The 21,885-nt window shown below is 35.1% G+C and overlaps 1 protein-coding gene across 2 annotated transcripts in view; it reads left to right on the top strand.

The window, feature by feature from the left end:
- prex2 (phosphatidylinositol-3,4,5-trisphosphate-dependent Rac exchange factor 2) overlaps positions 1-21,885 on the top strand; it is a 152,908-nt gene that overhangs the window by 54,938 nt on the left and 76,085 nt on the right. For both annotated transcript variants that reach the window (XM_058765209.1, XM_058765208.1), the window contains exons 10-17: positions 477-621; positions 6,589-6,689; positions 11,064-11,167; positions 11,273-11,322; positions 17,656-17,731; positions 18,226-18,298; positions 21,157-21,299; positions 21,664-21,756. In XM_058765209.1, the coding sequence (XP_058621192.1) occupies positions 477-621; positions 6,589-6,689; positions 11,064-11,167; positions 11,273-11,322; positions 17,656-17,731; positions 18,226-18,298; positions 21,157-21,299; positions 21,664-21,756 (785 nt within the window). The remainder of the gene's footprint in view (positions 1-476; positions 622-6,588; positions 6,690-11,063; positions 11,168-11,272; positions 11,323-17,655; positions 17,732-18,225; positions 18,299-21,156; positions 21,300-21,663; positions 21,757-21,885) is intronic.

The following is a 21,885-nucleotide window of genomic DNA, read 5'->3' as shown; positions in this document are numbered from 1 at the left end:
ATATTATTGTATTTTATATTATATATAAATATATTTAATATATTAACATAACATATTTTTCTTAAATATATATACATGCATGTATTTGTATTTTATATATACATAATAAATATATACAGCACACACATATATATTATGTAAACAAAAGCGTTTATTTTGGATGCGATTAATCGCGATTAATCATTTGACAGCACTTGATAATTACAAATATTTGTATATTATAAAAGTATATACAATAAATATAAACTTCATATATATTCATACATATATGAATTCATATTCATGTACATATATAAATGGTAACATTTACAATAAGGTTCCATTTGTTAATTATTTAACTACATTAATTAACATAAACTAAAATATATACACAGTATATACACCTACATACACTGTGCTAAATATACAGCACATACACATACAATCTGTGTAATTCTGGGTTCAGACAGTGCATTCTCTCTTATTTGCTTTTCCAGCATTGAGACTGGGCATGGAGCAGGACACCTGGGTGATGATATCTGAGAAAGGCGAGAAGCTTTATAACCTCATGAGTAAACAGGGCCACCTCATTAAGGACCGCAAGCGCAAACTCACCACCTTCCCCAAGTGCTTCCTTGGAAGGTAGGTCAGCGAGAGTCGCCTCTCTGTGCTCTGTCTGTGCGGATAATGGCTGTGATAGACTCCAGGAGAGATTACGCTAGAGGTCACGACCTGTAGTATCATGGGAGTGTGAGTCACACACTGAGAATGAGAGTGTGTAGCTGTAGAAGTGACTGTAGTGACCAAAGTACATAACATTTCATGAACATCATAAATAACAGAGCAGTGCAGTATAATGGCGTTAGAGATGGACAGCATTCGGGTGAACAGATCTCAGGCTGCTGTACATGATGAATAGGTCTCAAACACTAAGTCAGGATCGTTTTTATTACCCGTCCATTTCTGTGCTTTTAAATCTGTGCTTTTCTGTAGTCCATCTGTCTTTTGTTTGTTCTTTTCTTTTCCTTGAGGAATTTGACTTATGTGTTAAAGAAATAGCTTCTAGGTCCTTTTTTTGGTTGTGAATCTTCTTTTAAGAGCACTGGTTGAATGTTTTTATACCTGCTTTTTATTTAGCAGTGTAAATCTGGACTGTTTTAAATGGTACCCAGAGTTCCCTGCACCACCCAGTTTGTTTTTAAACTGTGTTCAAAAACACCACAGAGGTAACTAGCATACACTAAAAAAAAAAAAAATGCTGGGTTAAAAACAGCCCAACGGGTTATTTGGCAACCCAGTGCTGGGTAAATATTGGACAGAACACATGCTGGGTTATTTTGACCCAGCTGGTTGGGTTAAATGCTTTTACCCAACATGCTGGGCTGTTTTATTTAAGTCAACCATTGTTTAAACATTATTATATTGCTGGCTTAAAATGGGCTGGAAATTAAACAATCACACATAATTACTTGTGGCAACAGCAATAATCAAAAGAAGAAAATGTATTATTAGGCAAAACCACATAGACAAAATACATGACAGATTGAATTTATTTGGTGAATACAGCATAGTTTACAATATTACAAACATTTAAACTCGTTTAACAAGCATTTTAGACATAAAAATGTAACATTTAAAAGTGGCATTTTAATTCAAGTGTATTTAACTGTTCTTTGCAATTGCTTTTTACCGAAATAGTGCTAATTCGTGTGCCGGTGTGTCACCAAAATCTGAGCTGTGAACCTCAGACGTTATGTTTACCTTGCGTTTCACTCGTAGCTGAAAGATGCCATGACTGACTCCAAAACCTGCCCATAAACAAACAGTACTGAGATTAGAGAACATATATTAACATCAAATTAAGTTAAACTCAGTACTATAACGAATAAAATCCATTTATGTTATGCAAGGCAAAAGGCGTTTCCATCATGCAAAACAACCGCTGCTGACACAGCTGACTGACATCTCGTACTTATGTTGCATTGAAAAATAATATAATTTACAGCACAGTAAAGAGTTTATAAATGAAATAAAATGTATACAAACCTTTATTTCTCTGAAGAAGTGCATCAAATCGGCGGCGCTGAGAACTGCTCTCACCTGTAGATTATGCAAAATCTTACGACTCAGCACCTGGGTTGTTTCGTCTGAGACAGGCTCAACCCTGCAGTTGGGTAGAAAAAAAACAGCATTAAAAATGACCCAGCAACTTAGTTACAGAAAAACTACCCAGCACCTGGGTATAAAATATTAAAAATAAAAATCAGGCTGAATCCAACATTTGGGTTAAAAAAAATAACCCAGCATTTTTAGAGTGTAGTTACGAACAGATGGAATCTGTAGACTATTTCAGTTTATCTGGATTGATTTGGGAGAAAATATGAGGAATTAAGGGAGCTGAGAATATTATAGGTTTACAGCAGCTGAAATTCTATTCACATTAGTCTTATTATTTAATAAACAGAAATGTAAAAGGTTTTGTCGCCACAGAAAACAACGATATTATTACAATATTACAGTTGACATATTACAAATTAAAATAACATTTTCTATTTTAATATCAAAAATTGCTCCAATAAAAGTTACTCCAGAAATTACTCCAGTTTTCAGTGTCACATGATCCTTCAGAAATCATTCTAATATAATGATCGTGGTGCTCAAGAAACAATTAATTATTATTATCAATATTGTAAACAGTTGTGCTGCTTAATAATTTAGTTTAAACTGTGATATAAATTTTTTCAGGACTTTTCAGAACAGCATTTATTTGAAATAAATCTTTAGTAACATTATAAATGTACTGTCACTTTTGATTAATTTATTGTGTCCTTGCTGAATAAAATAGTACACACACACACACACACACACATTATGTATATATATATATATATATATATATATATATATATATATATATATATATATATATATATACACATGCACCACTTTTGAATTGTTAATCCCAAATTACACTGTGCTGCAATGCAGTGCTAGTGTCACGCCCCTGGGCTGCGTTTCCCAAAAGCATCGTAAACTTAAGTACATCGTAGACCCATTGAAACCAATGGAGCTACGATCATCTTAAGCTTACGATGCTTTTGGGAAACGCAGCCCAGGACTGTTTTTGTTGTGTTTTTGCTCCCCATGTGCTCCGTGACCCAGTTTCTGTCTCCCGTTGATTGTGTTGATTTGATTCCAGGCGCGTCTCGTTTTTCTCTGATTGTCATGTGTTTAAAAGCCCTGCCTGTTCAGTTCATTTTTGTTGGGTCTACTTGTTCAGTTCGTGTGTTTCCCAGTGTTGGATGTACGCTGTTTATGGACTTCATTAAAGATTGTTTCGTGTACTCCTCATCTCCTCATTCCTCCCCGCACAGATCGTGACAGCTAGATTCTAACATGAAGTTGTTTAGCATCAACAAACCAATCATAAACTACCTTAATGCTTGCCTCATTAAATATTCAAACAAGTGCAGATTTATCTGGCAACATTTTCATATTTAGACAAGCAGGTATTAAAACAAATCAATTATTAATCTCATAATTAACCCAGAGATTTCACATGAAACCTTACAACCTGACTGCTCAGGATTAAGAACTAAACAAGGGAAATGTGAAACAAAATAACCCAGGATTATGTTAAACTTGGGTTTAGAATATTAACTGAACATGTTTTTCTTTTTCAACGACTTAGTAACCACAAGGTGGTTTTCTGAACGAGTTATCATTGCTTTAGTAAGTTTGATCTGATAAAAATATTGACGCCTACCTTTGAAGATGTAAGTGTGAACATCTGCAGTCTGCATTACACCGAAGCACCCAGAACAGAAAATATAAAGGAGATTGTTCCAAGATGTGTTGGATTTTTCCTGCTCTGATCTCTTTTGCTTTAAGTGTGGTTGGGAAATCCTTAGGCTGAACTCAGATTAACTCAGCTCGACTGGCAATCCAGAAGTCTCTGTAGCTTTGAGATGTCAATACGACAACCTCACCGTTCGCTAAAATAAGACACTCAAAATGCTGTGATACTCAACCGCAAAACAAGACTTTCACTCTTTATAATGCCATTTTGGGCTGGGATTTGCCTGTTCAAAGGAGCTGATAATAAAAAAGCCTCCTCAAAGAACAACTGCTTATAGTTGTGGCCAGATTATATTGTAAATGAATTTAGGGGCACAGCAGCGTTTCCAGACAGCACACAGACAGCGAGGTCTGGAGTGGGAATGGATTCATTAAGGATAGAGATCACAGACAGCAGATAATGTTCATGAGTGGGTGGTTTGTGAGTCTCAGAAAGCCAGATGGACTGAAGAAACATATGACAGCAGAACCTGTGAAAATATATCTCTGTCTGGGTGAGCGTGCTGAAACACTGTGGTGATCTGGCCACCGGTTTGTGTTACTATTTTAACATGTGATTCACAGCCAGTAGTATTTTTGATCAATCTTATCTCTGTTTGCTTTATGTATCTCTATGCCTCAACTATTTTGCTTTCATATAGTTCTCTCCTTGCAATAAGTGTCTCTCTCTCTTTGCTTTATGTGATAAATTTGCATGTTAAACTCTGAGTATTGAATTTGCAGCAAAGGTTAGCTCTTAATTAACAACCAGACTTAATTAAAACACTTGCTTTTAGAATATTATTCACTATATTTAGTTAAACTCCATTTTTAAGAACAAGCATTTTTTGTTCTCACTCAGGACTAGCATATAGCACATGGCATTTGGCAGATGCTTTTATCCAAAGCAACTTACAATGCATTCACATTTATTAGTATTTGTGTTCTAGGCATTCATGATTGATTGATTGATTGATGGATTGATTTCAGTATTAGTCACAGTATTGGATATTTATCAGGTGGTGTTTAGTATTTAAATATGGACTCTTGTTTCCCCTAGTAAAAAAAAAAAAAAAACTATGCCATAATTAATTTTAAATATATTTCATACTAAGTATAGGCTTCAAATCCATTATGACTTAAGACTTTCTGATATAAAATTATAATAGCACTTTATTTTCTTTATTGCACACAATGCACATTTCATAATATTATGCCTAAAATGTGTTTGATTATCACTACTGTATGATCTCTGTATAATGTCAGTCTTTAAATGCAAGATATTTAAAGTATACCTGAACTATACTTGCTATAGTTCCACTTTAACACAATCAAATATACTTAAGTATATCTTTACTTGGACCTCAGCACTACTTCTGCACAAATAATGTGCATTAAGCACCAAATTAATTGTTTTCTTATTATATCTGTTTGTAAGAACTAGAAATTCATATCTGTATTATATTGCATGTTTATTGTACTCAGTTTGAGACCACAAACACATTTTTTACCCAACTAATAACCAACTAATTGTTAAACTCTCATTAACAATGAACTCTAACCAGATTCACTTGTTTTTTCATGGATTCATCTAACCAATAATTGTCATCTCACGGTAATCCAAGAAATCCCACGTTTATTATAATGAGAACTTTTTTTTTTATTATTAAAACATTTTTTTCTGTAGCATATTTCAAAATGAGTGTTTAACTATCTCTTATAGTTATGCTATATTTTATATGATGCTTAAATGAACTTTTAGCACACGCACATGCGTGTTTACTGGTATATATGGTTTATGAGGACACAAATGTGTATAATAACATGGGTACTACAACATAAACATGGTTTATGAGGACAATTCCTGTGTCCCTGTAAAACAAAAGGCTTAAAAAACATACAAAACGGTGTTTTATGAAATTCAAAAATTGCCAGTAGTTTCCTGTAAGGGGTAGGTTTAGGTGTAGGGCAATAGCATATACAGTTTGTACAGTATAAAAACCGTTATGCCTATGGAGAGTCCCCGTAAACCACATATACCAGACTGTGTGTGCACATACACATACACACACACACGCACATATATGTATATATACAGTATATATATATTCTATCTCCTAAAACCGCAGAGGTCTGCTGGAGTCTGAGATGTTTCTCATGCTGTATCACCATCGGGTTCCATAAACTCTGGGAAGAGCCGCAGGATTACACTGGTGGAGCTTGGCATGTTCGTTTTGGTTTTGCGGAGAGGTGGATGGGAAGGAGAGGCGGGGAGGGAGTGGTGGGAGTGGAATCAGATATGCTCCACTGAGACAGTGGCTTTACCCAGCAAAATTACTAAATTATACAGGGCAGTCAATTTAGCTTTATTGGGAGAAAAAGACAGAGACTTAAGAAACCAGAGAAAGATTGAAAAAGAGTAGGAGAGAAATAGAAAAGGAGTAATTCTTTTTTTTTTTATTCTAATCTCTGCATTGTTAAGGGGATCAATGAATGGATTGATAGATAGATGGATGGATAGATGGCTGGATGGATCGATAGATGGGTAGATGCTGGATAGTAAATAGATGAGTAGAAAGAAAGAAAGAAAGGAAAAGTGACCAGACTTAAACTCCACCTCACTGCACAAGAAGACTATTAATTATCGAGCTCGTCTCTGTGGTGTGATCACTCAATTTTAATGGATTTTGTTGACAGTCATTCATATAATTTATGGGTCCCTCTTTGTTTGTCCTCACATTATTTATATGTCCTCCATCTCTCTTTTCTTAGTGAGTTTGTGTCTTGGCTGATGGAGATTGGAGAGACCAATAACCCTGAGGAAGGGGTTCATTTGGGCCAGGCTCTCCTGGAAAACGGCATCATCCACCACGGTTAGTAATATTTCCACTCTATTGATCTTTTACTAACATATTCTGTCTTTCTGTGTGTCAGTACTGGCTAAAATTTTTACACTAACTATTGTATAACTGGGATTTGTGAACTAATAATTATTTAATAATTATTAAGTTATAAAGACTTTAAATTGAAATAAATAATAAAATCATCATAATAAAACATTAACTATAAAAGAAAACCTACGTATCAAACTGTGAACATGTGAATGTATTGTTAAATTATTGAAATATCAACTTAAAATCTCAGAGGGTACTTCAAGTAAACATTTTAGGTTAAAGGAATTCATCTGACAAAATGTTGACTCAGTGTTTATTTGTCTATGAAATGAATGTCAGTAGAGTCCAATGCTGTTTTGCAACTCACTGACTTAAACTTCAAAACTACATTCTTTAAATTATCATCTTTTAGAGGAAAGGTCATACAGGTTTGAAATGACATGAGAGCGAATAAAGTATGACTGAAATTTAATTTCTTTTGTCTTAGTTCTAATAATACTGTATTAATTAGAGGGATAGTTATGAGTCAGGTAGCAAATGATAAAATACAACACAGACAAAACTTTTCAAACATATGCAAATCTTAGAAATATGAAAAAAGGCAATACACCGTATTGAACTAAAGGCTGTTTGCCATCAGTCAAAAAACAAGTAGACAGACATTTATTTCATGTCTGCTTAGCTCAAATAGTCAGTTGAATTTTCATTAACACTGTTTGTGTATTATTAATATATTAAAGGGATAGTCCACCCAAAAATGAAATGCTGTCATTATTTACTTCTCCTCATGTCTTTCCAAACCTGTGTGCAACACAAAAGAAGAATGTTGGTAACCAAAGAGTTTTGGGTCCCTTTGACTTCTATTGTTTTTTATTTCTTTTTTTGTCCATATGGAAGTCAAAAGCATTTGGTGACCAACAATCTTCAAAATATATTTGTCATACAAGTTTGGAAGTAAACGATGACCGAATTTTCATTTTAGGGTGAACTATCCATTTAATGCAGATGGCTGATTAGACAAATAGCTCTCTTCATATTTCAAGAGCCCTGACATCATTGTTCTCAAGCCTTGAGGAATTCTGGGAGCGTCCTAGAGCAGATGGCTTTTTATAACTTTGTCTATGTTTATATAAAGTGTTACAAATATTCATCCCTTCACACCCTGCTGTTTGTTTAATACTGAGGGAAATGGAATGGTCTTCTGTCTGCTATTTCTTTTGTCGTTTGTTTGGGCGGTGGGGTCCAGTTCTGCTTAATGCATGCTCACCGTATGGACTAGTAGTTTCCCTAAAGGAGACTGACTGGCTTTGAGCCAGGACTTCATGCTAAATCACTTTTCACTTCACCGCTTCCTAACAGGGAGAAATAAATTTGAGCATTAGGGCCCTCTGTCCACTCGCTCGCATTTACAGCTTTGGTGAGAAAGATCTTTAAGCCTTTGCTGAGTGTTCGTTGAGGAGGATGAATTCATTTGGCAGAAACAGCAGGATTACTTTTCATAAGCATGTTAGTGTTACTTGCATTTGTGCTTACATGGAGCTGAACGCCTCTGAATTCCATTGAAAGATTCTGAAGATCCTTAAAAGTTTTTGTAGCCTTTCGTGTCATTGTAAAACTTTTTAATACCAACAAAGATATTCAATCAGCCTCAATGTATAGCATTTCTGTTGCCTTGCACATGTAAAATGAATCCAAATAGAGTATAAGCCATGCATTTTAAATCTTTACATTACAGTTTTAATATTGTATTTATTTGAAAAAGAATTATGAACAATGCAAAAAAAAATGCAAATATGTTTAAAATTCCACTTAAAAGCTGTTTTATTCTTCATAAAACGGACTGCCACATCATTTTGAGATCACATGACCAGCTGAATAATTCTCTACTGTATGCTTCATCTGCATAGCTCCCCTGTAATTGGAAAACTCTAATAGTGGAATAAATTACAGCTCAAAATAATTACTATTAGCAAACTGAAATCTGAACTGAATATATTACACAGTGTACAAAAAAGGGTTAAAAATTATTTTAAATTGTTCACAAAACTTTTCATCTACTATGTAATTATTTTTTGAGACTGCTTGTAAATGAACTTTATTAGTATTATTGCTAATATAGTTGGTGATATTTCCATTTATTTATATACTCTCCCATTTGGTTTTTTTCCAGTTTAGAAGTCTTTGAAATATATACCTGTCAGGGATCTGGAAGGAGGACCCAATAGCAGAATGAATGACAAAGGTTTATTGACAAAACAGACTGATACAAGAGGGTAGTGAGGTGCACATGTAATACAACATCAAGAACACAGTAAACAATGAGACAACTGGGGGAAGACCACTGGAACAGTTTCGGACAGCAACTGGCAGATTACAATAGCAGCAAAAGGAGTGTCAAGACTAGGCAGATAGAGAGGACCAAACAAGGCACCATAGAGCCGAGCTCAGATACTTGTTGACTGCCGACTCCGAAGCAGACCAAATGCCAGGCATGGAGAACAAGTGGCAGGACTCAAAGGCATAGGTCAGGACAGGACCTCTAATACAGAGACAAGACAGGACAAGGCTCCACAGGAACACAAATTACTCCAAAGCAGGCAGGGGAATAAATAAAGCAAAACAAAAGAACTAATAAAAAGGAGTAACAAAATAAGAAATAATAACCAATTTAACCAACACAACTAACTAAAAGAATCGCAAACAAATGCAAACAAAAGATCAGGACAAGAACTGCACAAGTATTAAAATAAAAGCAAAAGGCAAAAACAAACAAAAATGCAAAACAAGGAGCAAGACAAGAACATGGAACTACAAAGGACTTGACAAGACAAGGACACAAGACCAACCAGACGGGGAGACAGAAACACATACTAAGCCACATACACAGGCAGAGACAAAAGGCTTGTTTGAGATGCGCCTCGCCTGAAATGTAGGCGTCTGCAGTGAGGGGAGAAGTGAAATAAGCGCAGTCAAGACGGACAGTTCTGCCCTCTCGAAGTAGAACAGATACCTATACGAGATCAAAGGCAGATATCGCGTTATTCTCACTCATATGCTGTGCTGCTGATAAACATGATATAATTTCAGTTCTGTTGCTTTTATATGAATATAAATATGATGAACAAGACACTCAAAGTGCTTGCTATTTAATTCCATACAAAAGGCGTATTTATCATTCATTTTTATTTTAATTCAAACATGTATTTTAGATTTTTATAGAAAATGACAACAATCACATATCTCAAACAGAGATCGCACTGTCATAGTGTTTGGGAATATTAATGCACAATTTAAGTACATAATAGCATGAAATCAGATTAAAAAAAATAAAACATTTTAGAAGAGAACACAGCATCACGGTTGTCTGAACCAATGAGCTTTGAGCTGTGTTGTCAGTCAGTCGTTTCCCATCATGCTTTTGATCAGCGCAGTCGGTGGAGAGCAATTGCGCGCGGCTGCTCAATCCGACACAGCCGCCTCGCCGTCGCGTGAGTTTTTTGGCACACGTCGGCATGACATCAGAGCAAGGCAGACGTAACTCAGATACTTTTCTAACCGGCATGCATCTCACGGTGATCGGTTCTGCGCAGAGTTTGCTCATCTCAAACAAGCCTATTGACAGTGACAGAATGGGTGAGAATGACAACAAACTGGCAAAGACAACAGGGCTATAAATAGGGAGGAAAGCACACGAGGAACAGGTGAAAGCAATTACACTAACAAGGACTCAACAAGGGCTAACAAGAGGGTGTGGTAAAGATGAAACGAGGAGGGGCTAGAGAAGCACATGGCCGACGAAAACAAAGCCATGTGCTAACACAAGACAACAAACACAAGGCAAACAGAGTGTCAGGGCCGAACCCTGACAATACCTGTATATTTTTTTTGCTCCCCAAAGCTACATTTATTTGATCAAAAATACAATAAAAACAGTAATATTGTGGAATAGCATTACAATTGAAAATAACTGCTTTCTATTGCAATATATTTGTGATTTATTCCTGTGATATCAAAGCTGATTTTTTTTTTTTTTAGCATAATTACTCCAGTCTTTAGTGTCATATGATCTTTCAAAAATCATTCTAATATGCTGATTTGTTGCTCAAGAAACATTTCTTGTTAAAAACACTATTTTGTGGAAACCATGATACATTTTATCTATCAGGGTTATGTGATGAATACGGCATTCAAAAGTCACTTTTGATCAAATTTAATGCATCCTCGCTAAATGAAAGTATTGATTTCTATTGAAAAAAATTGTACTGACACCCAACTATTGTGAAAATTTAAATTTATGTGGATGCATTTTGTTCTAGCCTTAATTTAATCTCCACACTCTTAAACTCATTTCAGTCACAGACAAGCACCAGTTTAAGCCGGAGCCGGTGCTCTATAGGTTCCGCTATGATGACGGCACATACCACCCTCGCAGCGACATGCAGGATGTCATCTCCAAGGTAACTCAAGCAGCCATGCTCTGCTAAATGGCCGCTTTCTCTCTGTCACTTTCTGCCCTTTGGAAAAGTTTGGCATACAATAACAAATGTCCTTCTTCCCCTCAGGGTGTGAGGCTGTTCTGCAGACTCCATAGTTTATTCACACCGGTGATCAGGTAAGGGGCCAGTAGCTTAGTTCCACCTCATTACAGCTGTCTCTAGTCACACCAGCTCTGCCAGGTGCATTCGCACCCCTGTCGCTTCTCCTTTCGCTCTAAAGATAGAACCTATAGGAATAAAACTAGAGGCTGATTAGTGATAAAAAAAAAAAAAACAGTTTTTATCCATAATTACTTAAGTTATTTATACTTTTATGTATGTTTAAGCTCATAACAAGATCATTTTGTAGCCATTGTCTTATTTTTAGTTCATGGAGTTGAACACAATGTTGTGCCATGCTCCTATGTGAGTAATCAGTGTGGAAGCCCTAAATGTGAAACAGGTGCATTCCGAGATTTTGGCAGCTGACAGACCACAGGACATTAAATTCTGCATGCAAACACAAAGATAATGGACTCTGAGGGCACGTTTTCTTGTTTGGATGATCAGATGTATCCATTTTCTAATTTTCTGCTAAATTCTACAATAGTTGTTAAAGGCCTGTTAGGTTGTACTACAAATATGCAATCCCATAAATGAATTCTTAAGAGTTGCAAGCAATTTTCTGAAAGGTAAATTACATAAAAAAGTCTTTGTCAAAGGAAAGAATGTTTATTTTTGTCTGGGAACCTGAGTGCATTTCTAAAGTTTTTTTTAAACTGAAAGGCTGGATTTATGACATATATAGTTCATAGATTGTGTGTAGTGAGCTGTAGAATTTCACTGTGATTTTCTGTTAGGTTTCATCTCTATTTGTGTGTATATATATATATACATACACACACATATATATATATATATATATATATATATATATATATAATAATAATAATCAGAAATTGTATTTATTTATTTGGTTAGTGCACTAATTCTAATAGTAAATGTAATTTTGTTTTAAATATTTTTTTCATTTATTCTAATTTTATTTTTTAATCTAAACCTGCAAATAAAGATAGACAATGTGAAACAAAGGAAATGTAAAATATTACTATATGCAGTTATAAAATATTTTAATATATTTCATTTAATTTTGAGCAGAAAATTCTGAAATTTAAAAATATAATATATAAATATAATTTCTATAATATAAAATTCTGAATTCAAAATTAGAAAAAAAAAATCTAACTGATTTCACTAGAAACTCCACTACATTGTTGTGTGTGTATAGCCCTATTCCGACTTATTATTAGTAATTGTATGTAAAGGAGATGTAAGATAATTTCAGTATTTACAGGGGCTCGTAATTTTATTGCAATCTGAATTCAGAAGATCAATGTTTTTCTCCCACAACATGAATAAAAATTCCTGGCCGAATAACCTACTGTTTTTTGACAAACACCATGGTCGTGTAGAAATTGAATTGCCATCCAAATCCACATGTCTGAGTTTACAAGGAGGGATCAATTAAAATGTGTTTTGTGTTGTGCTTTGCGGTAATGTGCGCACATTTTATATATGAACACTTTTGTTACTGAAATGCTGAAAACTTTTACAATAATTATATGATGTCAAGTTTTGAAATGGGCCATTATTATGGGGTGCAGTACATTTTTGCATGACTGATTATTTTACTAGTCAAACAAGCCAGGTCAAATGTTCTCCTTATGTAAATAAGACTTAACTAAGACTGTAAATAAGACAGGAAATTTAAACCATAGCATGTCAATTTTCCTGTTTTTATATATGATGTTAAAGTAATTAAAATAAGAAAAAGGATAATATTTTTCTATAATTAAATTAAGTAAGATTTATTAATTGTCCGAGCAGTAACAGACATGTTGTTTACAGCTGACAATCATGTGACTGGCCACATGAGCACCATTTTCCCAGGTTCGTAGGAACTCGCCATCCGAATGCATGAGTTTTATCACGAAGACGCCATGCAAATTTATTTTCACTGCCATCCCCTTGAGAAACAATTACCATCCAAGTAGGGCTTAAGAATGCATATATTCTCACATTTCTGTACCCTGTACTGAGGATCCCTTCCTTGCGAAGCTATAATTGGAGAATCCAGTTCTAGTTTAATTATCTGGTATTTCCTGCTGGTTGGAGGGGCTTCACACCCCCGCCTTACCCACATTAAAAAAAAAAAAAACATTCAGCTCATCTGCGCCCCAAAATCCAGGATGAGTAACATTCCTGACATACTATATAACAGTGAGAAGTAGAACAAAAAGAAAGTAAATGTTTAAAAATGACCAAAATCAGGAGACTGAGGAGGATTTGAAAGGTTTGGTTGACTTTGCACTCACTTATCCTACAGATTGCAGTGCTTTTGTGCCAGGCATATGACTGCCTGTGGTAACGCTGTTTACCCTCATTTGTCACGCTGACAGTTCTGGGTACAGCTACAGAGGAAAGGGCTGGCTCCATGTCTGTAGCGGTTAAATCATGGCAAGGCCTGTCCAGACTCACACTTCTGGTCTGTGATTAAAACAAATCCTTTATAATCGAACAGAAACCGTCACACACACTTGAGGTGCTTGTCGAGAGCGGATTACTTTGAGAGAAAAGGCACATTTCCTGTCATCTGGAGGTGTTTGGTTGTGTACAAATGGAATGGGGATGTTTCTCTTTCGATTTCTCTGAATTGCGAACAGCTAAGTTTGGAGTTGAGTGTGTGTGAGTTGTAGGGTGTGGGCCCTTGCTTAGCCCTCTGACCTAGCGCAGTGAGTGTCCCCCAAGAGACCCTTGGCTTCATGGGAAAATCTTTGCTCCATTTCATTTCCCGTGGTCTGGAAGCAGCCGCAAAGCAACCATTTGACCCATTCCAGGCCCTGGAGCTGGACCAAACTGAGCTGAGAGACACCTGGTGACCTCTGTTTGAACGGAGAATCTTGTTTGTTAAGAGAACATTGGGTCTTAAAACACGTTTAAATACACAACACCAGTGGCTAGACACTTAAGAAACAGCGTGAAATGCAATGCAGTGGCCAAAGAAACCCATCTGAATGTTTATGGCTGTAGCGGTGTGTTCTGCTGGTACTGAATTCACTTTTCCAGGAGGGTTTAATTGCGTAAACCTGTCATTTGCACATTGTCAGAGTGCTAATCCAACCATGTTTAAAGTTGTATTTTTTCCATTTTGTCATATCTTCACACATCCCAAAAGTGACAACCAGGATGTTCTGTTTAACAAAAAAATTGTTCAGATTCATGTACTGATTTGTTCATCATTCCATTCACTGATTGATTCAATGGATTTTGATGGTAACAAGTGTCTTTTTGTGTGATTTCAATCATTAACTCAATGATTCATTAAAAATAAGTAGCTCACAAAAAAAGATTCGCTCAGATTCATTTACTGGTTTGTTCATGGATTTATTCATTGATTCATTCAGTGGCTTTAGGTGGTGACAAGTGTTTTTTGTGTGTTTGGAGTGAGCCATTAAATCATCAACTAAATGATTCGTTAGAAATAACAGTCATTCATGTATTAATTCACTGATTTGTTCATGTATTCATTCACTGATTCATTCAGTGGTTTTAGGTGATGACAGGTGTTTTTTGGTGATTTGTTTATTTTGGTTTGTTTAATAGCTTTAGGTGGCAACAAGTGTTTTTTTGAGTGAAACAATGAATCATTAACTCGATTCATTAAAAATAAGCTATTAACGACTGAAAAAAAGATTTGTTCTGATTCATTCACAGATTCCTTCACTGATTTATTCAGTGGCTTTATATGATGACAAGTACCTTTTTTAAGTGAGAAATTAACTCAGTGATTTATTAACAATCACATTTACTAAACAAAACAAAAAACAAAAACTGTTGTCCACGACTTAAAAAAGCAATCATGCAAAGAGAGAGACTTTGGCTAAAGATCAAAGCGTTGAAGTGAGTTTATTTTTATCGTGTAAATGGCAATTTGCACATTGTCAGCATGCTAATCTACGACGGCGTTTTAGTGCCTCGTTAAAAAAAAAAAATAATCTAATATTACGAGATTAAAGTCGTAATATTTCGAGAATAAAGTAGAAACTACGAGAATAAAGTCGAAATATTACGAGAATAAAGTCGAAATTACGAGAATAAAGTCGAAATATTACGAGAATAAAATCTAAATATTTTGAGAATAAAGTCGAAACACTACGAGAATAAAGTCGAAATTACGAGAATAAAGTCGAAATATTACGAGAATAAAGTCGAAACACTACGAGAATAAAGTAGAAACTACGAGAATAAAGTCGAAACACTACGAGAATAAAGTCGAAATTACGAGAATAAAGTCGAAATATTACGAGAATAAAGTCGAAACACTACGAGAATAAAGTCGAGATTAAATGTTTTGAGAATAAAGATTATATAGTTATAATATTTTGATGTAGGCTATTCTATCCTTTTGCTCATGCAGATGGCCCGGAATTGGAGCACCGGGAGATATTCCAAATCTCAGTTTTCAAAATCTGTCAGTTTTATAGCGAAATACAAACAATATGTAGGCTTTATTGCAATAATGTGTTTGTCAAGCGGCATCTGAGTCAGTCATCTTTCCGATTACAATAACGAACGACGAGACATTATTTTCATTATAAATTAGGCTAAACTGTTTTTTTTTTTCATGCCTTATGTTCCTTCAATTTATATCTCGCTATAAGCTTGAAATAAAGAGCAAAAACACATTTATAATTTGTATTTCGTTATAAAACTGGCAGAATTTGAAAGCTGAGCTGTGTGTAAAAGCAACAAAGCACAAAATTGTTGCGATTACTGGTTGACTGGCGCGCTACAAATAATGAATGGAAGACGTTAAAAAGTATTTCCTCATTTACAGTATACCATGAATAAAACAGTTTACAGCAGAAAAGACAACAATATAAGGTATGTTAACAAATTTGAGTCCACTTCAACCTTTAGAACGTTTTATTGCTGTTTAATTAGACAGGCTACATGTGAGGAATGAAAGTTTGGACGCCACAGATGTTTTTGCGGAGCAGGTGGTGGAATTTTCACAATAATTTAATGAACTGATTCACATAAATACAGCAACATGTCACTCCACATTAAAGAGCTTGAAAATCACATTATTGTAAGACACATAATTTGTGTTTTGTTATAAAACTGATTTTGAAAGCTGAGACTTTGTTTTATATTAAAAGCACTAAAAGCACAAAGCTTAATTGCTATTGGGCGGCTGGCGCACTACAAATAACGAATGCAATAGAAGACATTAAATATTATTTCCAAGCATACTGTCCCCGCGAGTATGACACATGATATGATTTCTGCTAATAATCCCACATATATTTGTAGTGTATTAAAAAAGGGTTAAATAAGAGAGCTACAGCGCCCCCCAAAGGAATATCGATTGAGTGTGTGAGCTTATGTTAAGATAAACAGTTGTTCCTGTTCAGTCTGTTAATAAATATCATATTCTTGATATTAAGCTGTTTCCGCGAGTCCTTAAAATTGACATCCCAGTAAGATGATGCGGCTGCTCGGACGCAACAATATTCAAATCAATTCCGGAGGTCTGGCAACTTCTCCCGGTGCTCTCAATGCGGGCTATTTGCATGCGCAATATAGGCTATACTCTCAAAATATTATAACTTTAATTTCTACGATTTAAATTCTCGAAACATTTCGACTTTATTCTCGTAGTATTTCGACTTTATTCTCGTAGTATTTTGACTTTATTCTCGAAACATTTCGACTTTATTCTCGTAATATTTAGACTTTATTCTCGTAGTATTTCGACTTTATTCTCGAAACATTTCGACTTTATTCTCGTAATATTTCGACTTTATTCTCGAAACATTTCAACTTTATTCTCGTAATATTTCAACTTTATTCTCGTAATTTCGACTTTATTCTTGAAATATTACGACTTCAATCTCGTAATCTTAGATTTTTTTTTTATATATTAAGGTGGCACTAAAACGCCGTCATACTAATCAAAGCACCACTGCAAAAAATATAAAAACTAGAAAAGAAATTAAGAAAAAACTGACTGGTTAATTAGTTGGCTGTCGTGATTCATTGACATCTTCTCTCACTGAACATCTCAACTCACTTTGCTTTGATAAAAAGTCCGCTTTTAGCTTTCCAGATCAACTTTGTGTCATTTAGTGTGGCCAGCAAGAGCAAAATATGTGCAGAGGGTCCTTATTCGGTCAAACATTACGACCCCTGTGCAACCCTAAAGGAAATTCAAGGTAAAGAACTTGTATGGGCCTCAAAAAATTGAGAGGAAAGGGTTGTTGTGACGTAAAAGCCCAGAACAGTGTTCTCAAGAGCTTTTCAGGCAGATGCAAGTCAGGACAAATGTTAAAGTTTAGCTTGAAATGTGTGTCTCTTGAGGCTACTGTACTACTGTTCAAGTCAAATGTTCCTTGTTTTCCAAACAGGGATAAGGATTATCATCTACGAACGTATAAATCGGTGGTGATGGCCAACAAGCTGATAGACTGGCTCATAGCACAGGTAAGATTTGAGTCTGATTTATCTGTATTATGATACTGCTTTATAGACAGATTGGAAACACATTGACCTCCATAGGAAATGAGACAAGAGGAAAGAATGGAGCAAAAGTGGTAGTTATTTCCTAAACAGGCCGAATAATCTCAAATATGCTGAGGCGGAAGAGAACTGTAACAATAAACCGCCGTCTAGCCATATAGTCTAATTCTGTCTACTTAAAAACAGACTAGTCATCATGAGAATACCGATTTTGATTACATTTGAAGTGTGGTTTGGATATTTAGAGGCAACTTTCACAGTCAATGAGTGTTCAATAAGATGATGTATTGTGAAATTATTACCAGGCGGTCAAATGACCCTTCAGAGTTGTCACACTGTGGTGACCGGACCGCAGTGGTGAATTAAATGTGGTTTTCTGTAGCTCAAAGCAGGGTGTGACATTTTGACCGCTTGTAAGCAGACAAAGAGAATGGCACTTGTCTCTTTCTCTAATGAAGGGTGACTGCCGAAGCAGAGAAGAGGCGCTGATCTTGGGGGTGGAGTTGTGTGACAATGGATTCATGCATCACGGTATGATAGCTGCTGTCTATGTCATTGTTTCACTGTTTTTTTTTTATTTCCTCTCTTTGTTTTTGTGTGTCTGTCTGATTTCTTTTGGTCTCTTTGACACTGTATCTTTATCAAAGTTGTCTTTTTGTGTATGTGTCATATGTTAACTCATCCCAAAAGTGTCAACTGGGATCTTTTAAGCATAAATCAAAGAAACTCTTGTGAGGTTTGTACTTTAAAACAACAGCAACAATGTCAAAAATACAATTTGCCTATGGGAAAAGGGAAATAAACTTTTTAATTGATCTCAGTCAATTTTTTTGCATCCGTTCACATTCAAGATTTGTTTACTGATTTAGATTCATTCAGTGATTTGTTCACTGACTAGTTTTATGGCTTTAGGGACTGATAAGTATTTGTTTGTGTATGTTTTGAGTGAGTCATTGAAAACTCAACAATTCATTAAAAATAACAGTTGTTCATGACTCCAAAAAAGCAATCACACAAAAGAAGATATTTCAGTGAACAATTTGTTCACCAAAAATACTTGTTCCAATATTTTTACTGATTTGTTCATGGATCCATTCATTCTGTAGTAAAAAATAATATATTAAAAACACATTTATTTCATACTAAGTATATTTCAAATCTGATAACATATTTACTGACATATCGCTTGAGACTTACTAATATAAAAATTATAATTAAACTTTATTTGAAATACTGCTTGTACACAATGCACATTTCTTAAATTTAAACCTAAAATGTGTTTTGATGTCACTATTGATGAGGATTGTACGAGCTTTAAATAATATCGGTCTTTAAATGCACTTTAGCACAATAAAATATACTTCGGTATATCTTTATTTGGACTTCAGCACTACTTTCGCACAATTAAAGTGTATTAAGTACAAAATCTGTTGTTCCAATTTAGCAGACATTAGTAAACCGATAGTACTGTCAGGATTTACTAAAGATACGCAGTAAAGAATTAGCGCAGAAAAGGCGTGGACACAGTTATTTTTGCGCCTTTCAGATGCAAAATTTATGGGAGGAGAGTATTAAAATGAATCGTGCTCGTCAAATTCGGTATTTGCGCCATTATTTAACGCACAAAAATCATTATAGAAATGATGCACATTGTCAGTAAATCACACGCAGAATTTTCCGCTCCCATTGGTGCGTTTATCTAATTGCGCTCTAATCTAATTTCAATTCAAGTTAATTCGTCCTGTTTAGTAAATCTGGCCCTAAGTCTAACAGTTTAGCATACCAAAAGTACAATTTTCAGGGTATTTTTATTAAATACATCAATTAGTAAAAGTATTTGTAGTATACTTAGCATGAAATAAATGTATTTCAAATATATTTTAGTATATTTATTTTTCACTGGGGTTGATTTGTTCACTGATTCATTTTTTGATTTGTTCAATGTGTTGTGACAAGCGTCTTTTTGTGTTTTTTTCTGAGTATGACATTGAACTTAATCATTCGTTAAAAATAACAGTTGTTCACAACTGAAAAAGCAATCACATGAAGGGAGAAACTCAGATATGAGAAATATGAAAGAGAATAATTTATAGATAGATAGATAGATAGATAGATAGATAGATAGATAGATAGATAGATAGATAGATAGATTCTTCTTGAGTAAATGTATTTTGTTTTCAGGACATTCAAAGCATAACAAAATATTAATTAAGAAAATTATTTTTGTAGTGTATGAGGTGAATTCACATTGCAAAACTTTTCCTCTAACTGGATTCTGCACATTCTCTCTCGACAACAACCTTGACCTTCTCCACAATCCAAGTTTGACTGGCTAGTTGTCATGGCAACTGTTTGTTTGCAGGATTCGGGTCTCATTTTCAGGGCACTCAATGCCAAAGTCCACATCATGCTCGTGTGACTCATTTATCGTCTAACATGGGCTGCTCCCAACAGCCTGCAATTGAGTTTCAATCGCGGCAAACTACCAACGAATTTATAGAACGTAATAACTTGACTGGCTGTGCTTTTATTTTTTGGCCTTGTATGCGATCATGGCATTCATCCATTTAAGATGATTCATTGGGTTATGTGACCATTAAAGCTAATTCAGCTTTATCTAATCTCGCCTATAGAAGTGTGCAGGAGAACACTGGACCTCTTTTTCTCGTTGGGGGTATTTTTGCTACAAAAGTGAAGGGATTGTTTAGAGCCCATGTTGCCGGGGTGACAGATTGAAATCCTGGCCTGTTCCTTTTCATGAGACCCACTTTCCATAGAAAAGGCTTCCCCTCTGAAACTCTCTGTACAGCTCTTGTCATTCCAGTACATTATGTGTTTCCCTCTTCTGTGTGGCACACAAATTCAATTTTCACATTAATTTGATCCTCATCTGCTGCATGACAAGCAGCAGCCAAAACAAAAACAAAGTAGTTGCTATAAAGTTCCTTTTTGCTGTGTGTTATAGAACGACTTTAGAAAAACAGATACCAAAGTCAAATGAAGTTGAATAGATGTCAAATAACATGTCCTTGAACATATATATATATATATAAAAAAGAGTTAAGTTAAAGTAAATTTATAATATAATATAATACTGTATAATATAATAATTTACAGTAATAATAATAGAAATTTTAATATTATTATTTTTATTTATTATTGTTTAATTATTTGGAAATTTAACTCATGCAAAAGTAAATAAACGTCATTAGAATGAAGCAAAATGAAATTAATTGTTTTGATATTGGTTTATTTTAATATTTAATGTTATAGGCTGAACAGTACAAGTCAATATTTTGCATGTGAGTGTTTTCCCTTCTCTTTTACAGGGTGAATATATATATATTCTTTTAAAACTTTTAAAACACTTTGCTTTTGTCTTTTTGCAGTTTTGGAAAAAAGCGAATTTAAGGACGAGCCTCTTCTGTTTCGCTTCTTTGCCGACGAGGAGATGGAGGGTTCCAACACCAAACACAAGCCCATAAAGCACGATCTAAAAATAGTGGAGAATGTCATCGCCAAGTCGCTGCTGGTGAGAGATGTCGTCTGTAATCGCCTACAGCTGATGCCACTTACAATAGCGCACGTTGGCGTGAGCCCATGTGGTTTTCATCCACTCACATGGGGCTTTTCTGCTTCGGCACGTACGGGGGGTCTGAACTCGGGCCAGCTCTGACTCTAGAGTCGTCACCAGTAATTATGCTTGACTGTTTCTAAACCAGCTTCTCATTACACTTAAACATGCAGTCAACTGGTTTGACAGTTTTGGCTCATGAGAGACTGAAGTTCACATTCAAGGAGCAGCTCCAAAACATGAATTGTAATAAAATGTCACTGTATGACAAAGCCAAAGCTACTAAGTCATGATAACTGTGAAATGTGTACTCTGATTTCAGATAAAGCCAAGTGAAGGAGGCTATGGCTTCACGCTAGAAGACCGAAACAGAGTGCCCATCGTCAAATCAGTGGAGAAAGGTTGCCATGCTGAGGTGCGTGTGATACCTTTGTGTTGGTGATTTAGAAAAACAAGAAATAGTATTTTATTTGAGTCATAAGGTCTTTTGAGCCATAAAGGGCCTTTAAATGCAAAATATATAAAGTGTACCTGAAGTATACTT

The sequence above is a fragment of the Onychostoma macrolepis genome, chromosome 24, assembly GCF_012432095.1.
Source record: "Onychostoma macrolepis isolate SWU-2019 chromosome 24, ASM1243209v1, whole genome shotgun sequence".
In the NCBI taxonomy this organism is placed as follows: domain Eukaryota; kingdom Metazoa; phylum Chordata; class Actinopteri; order Cypriniformes; family Cyprinidae; genus Onychostoma; species Onychostoma macrolepis.
The sequence above is the reverse complement of the archived record's forward strand: the minus strand, read 5'-3'. Positions and strand labels throughout refer to the sequence as shown.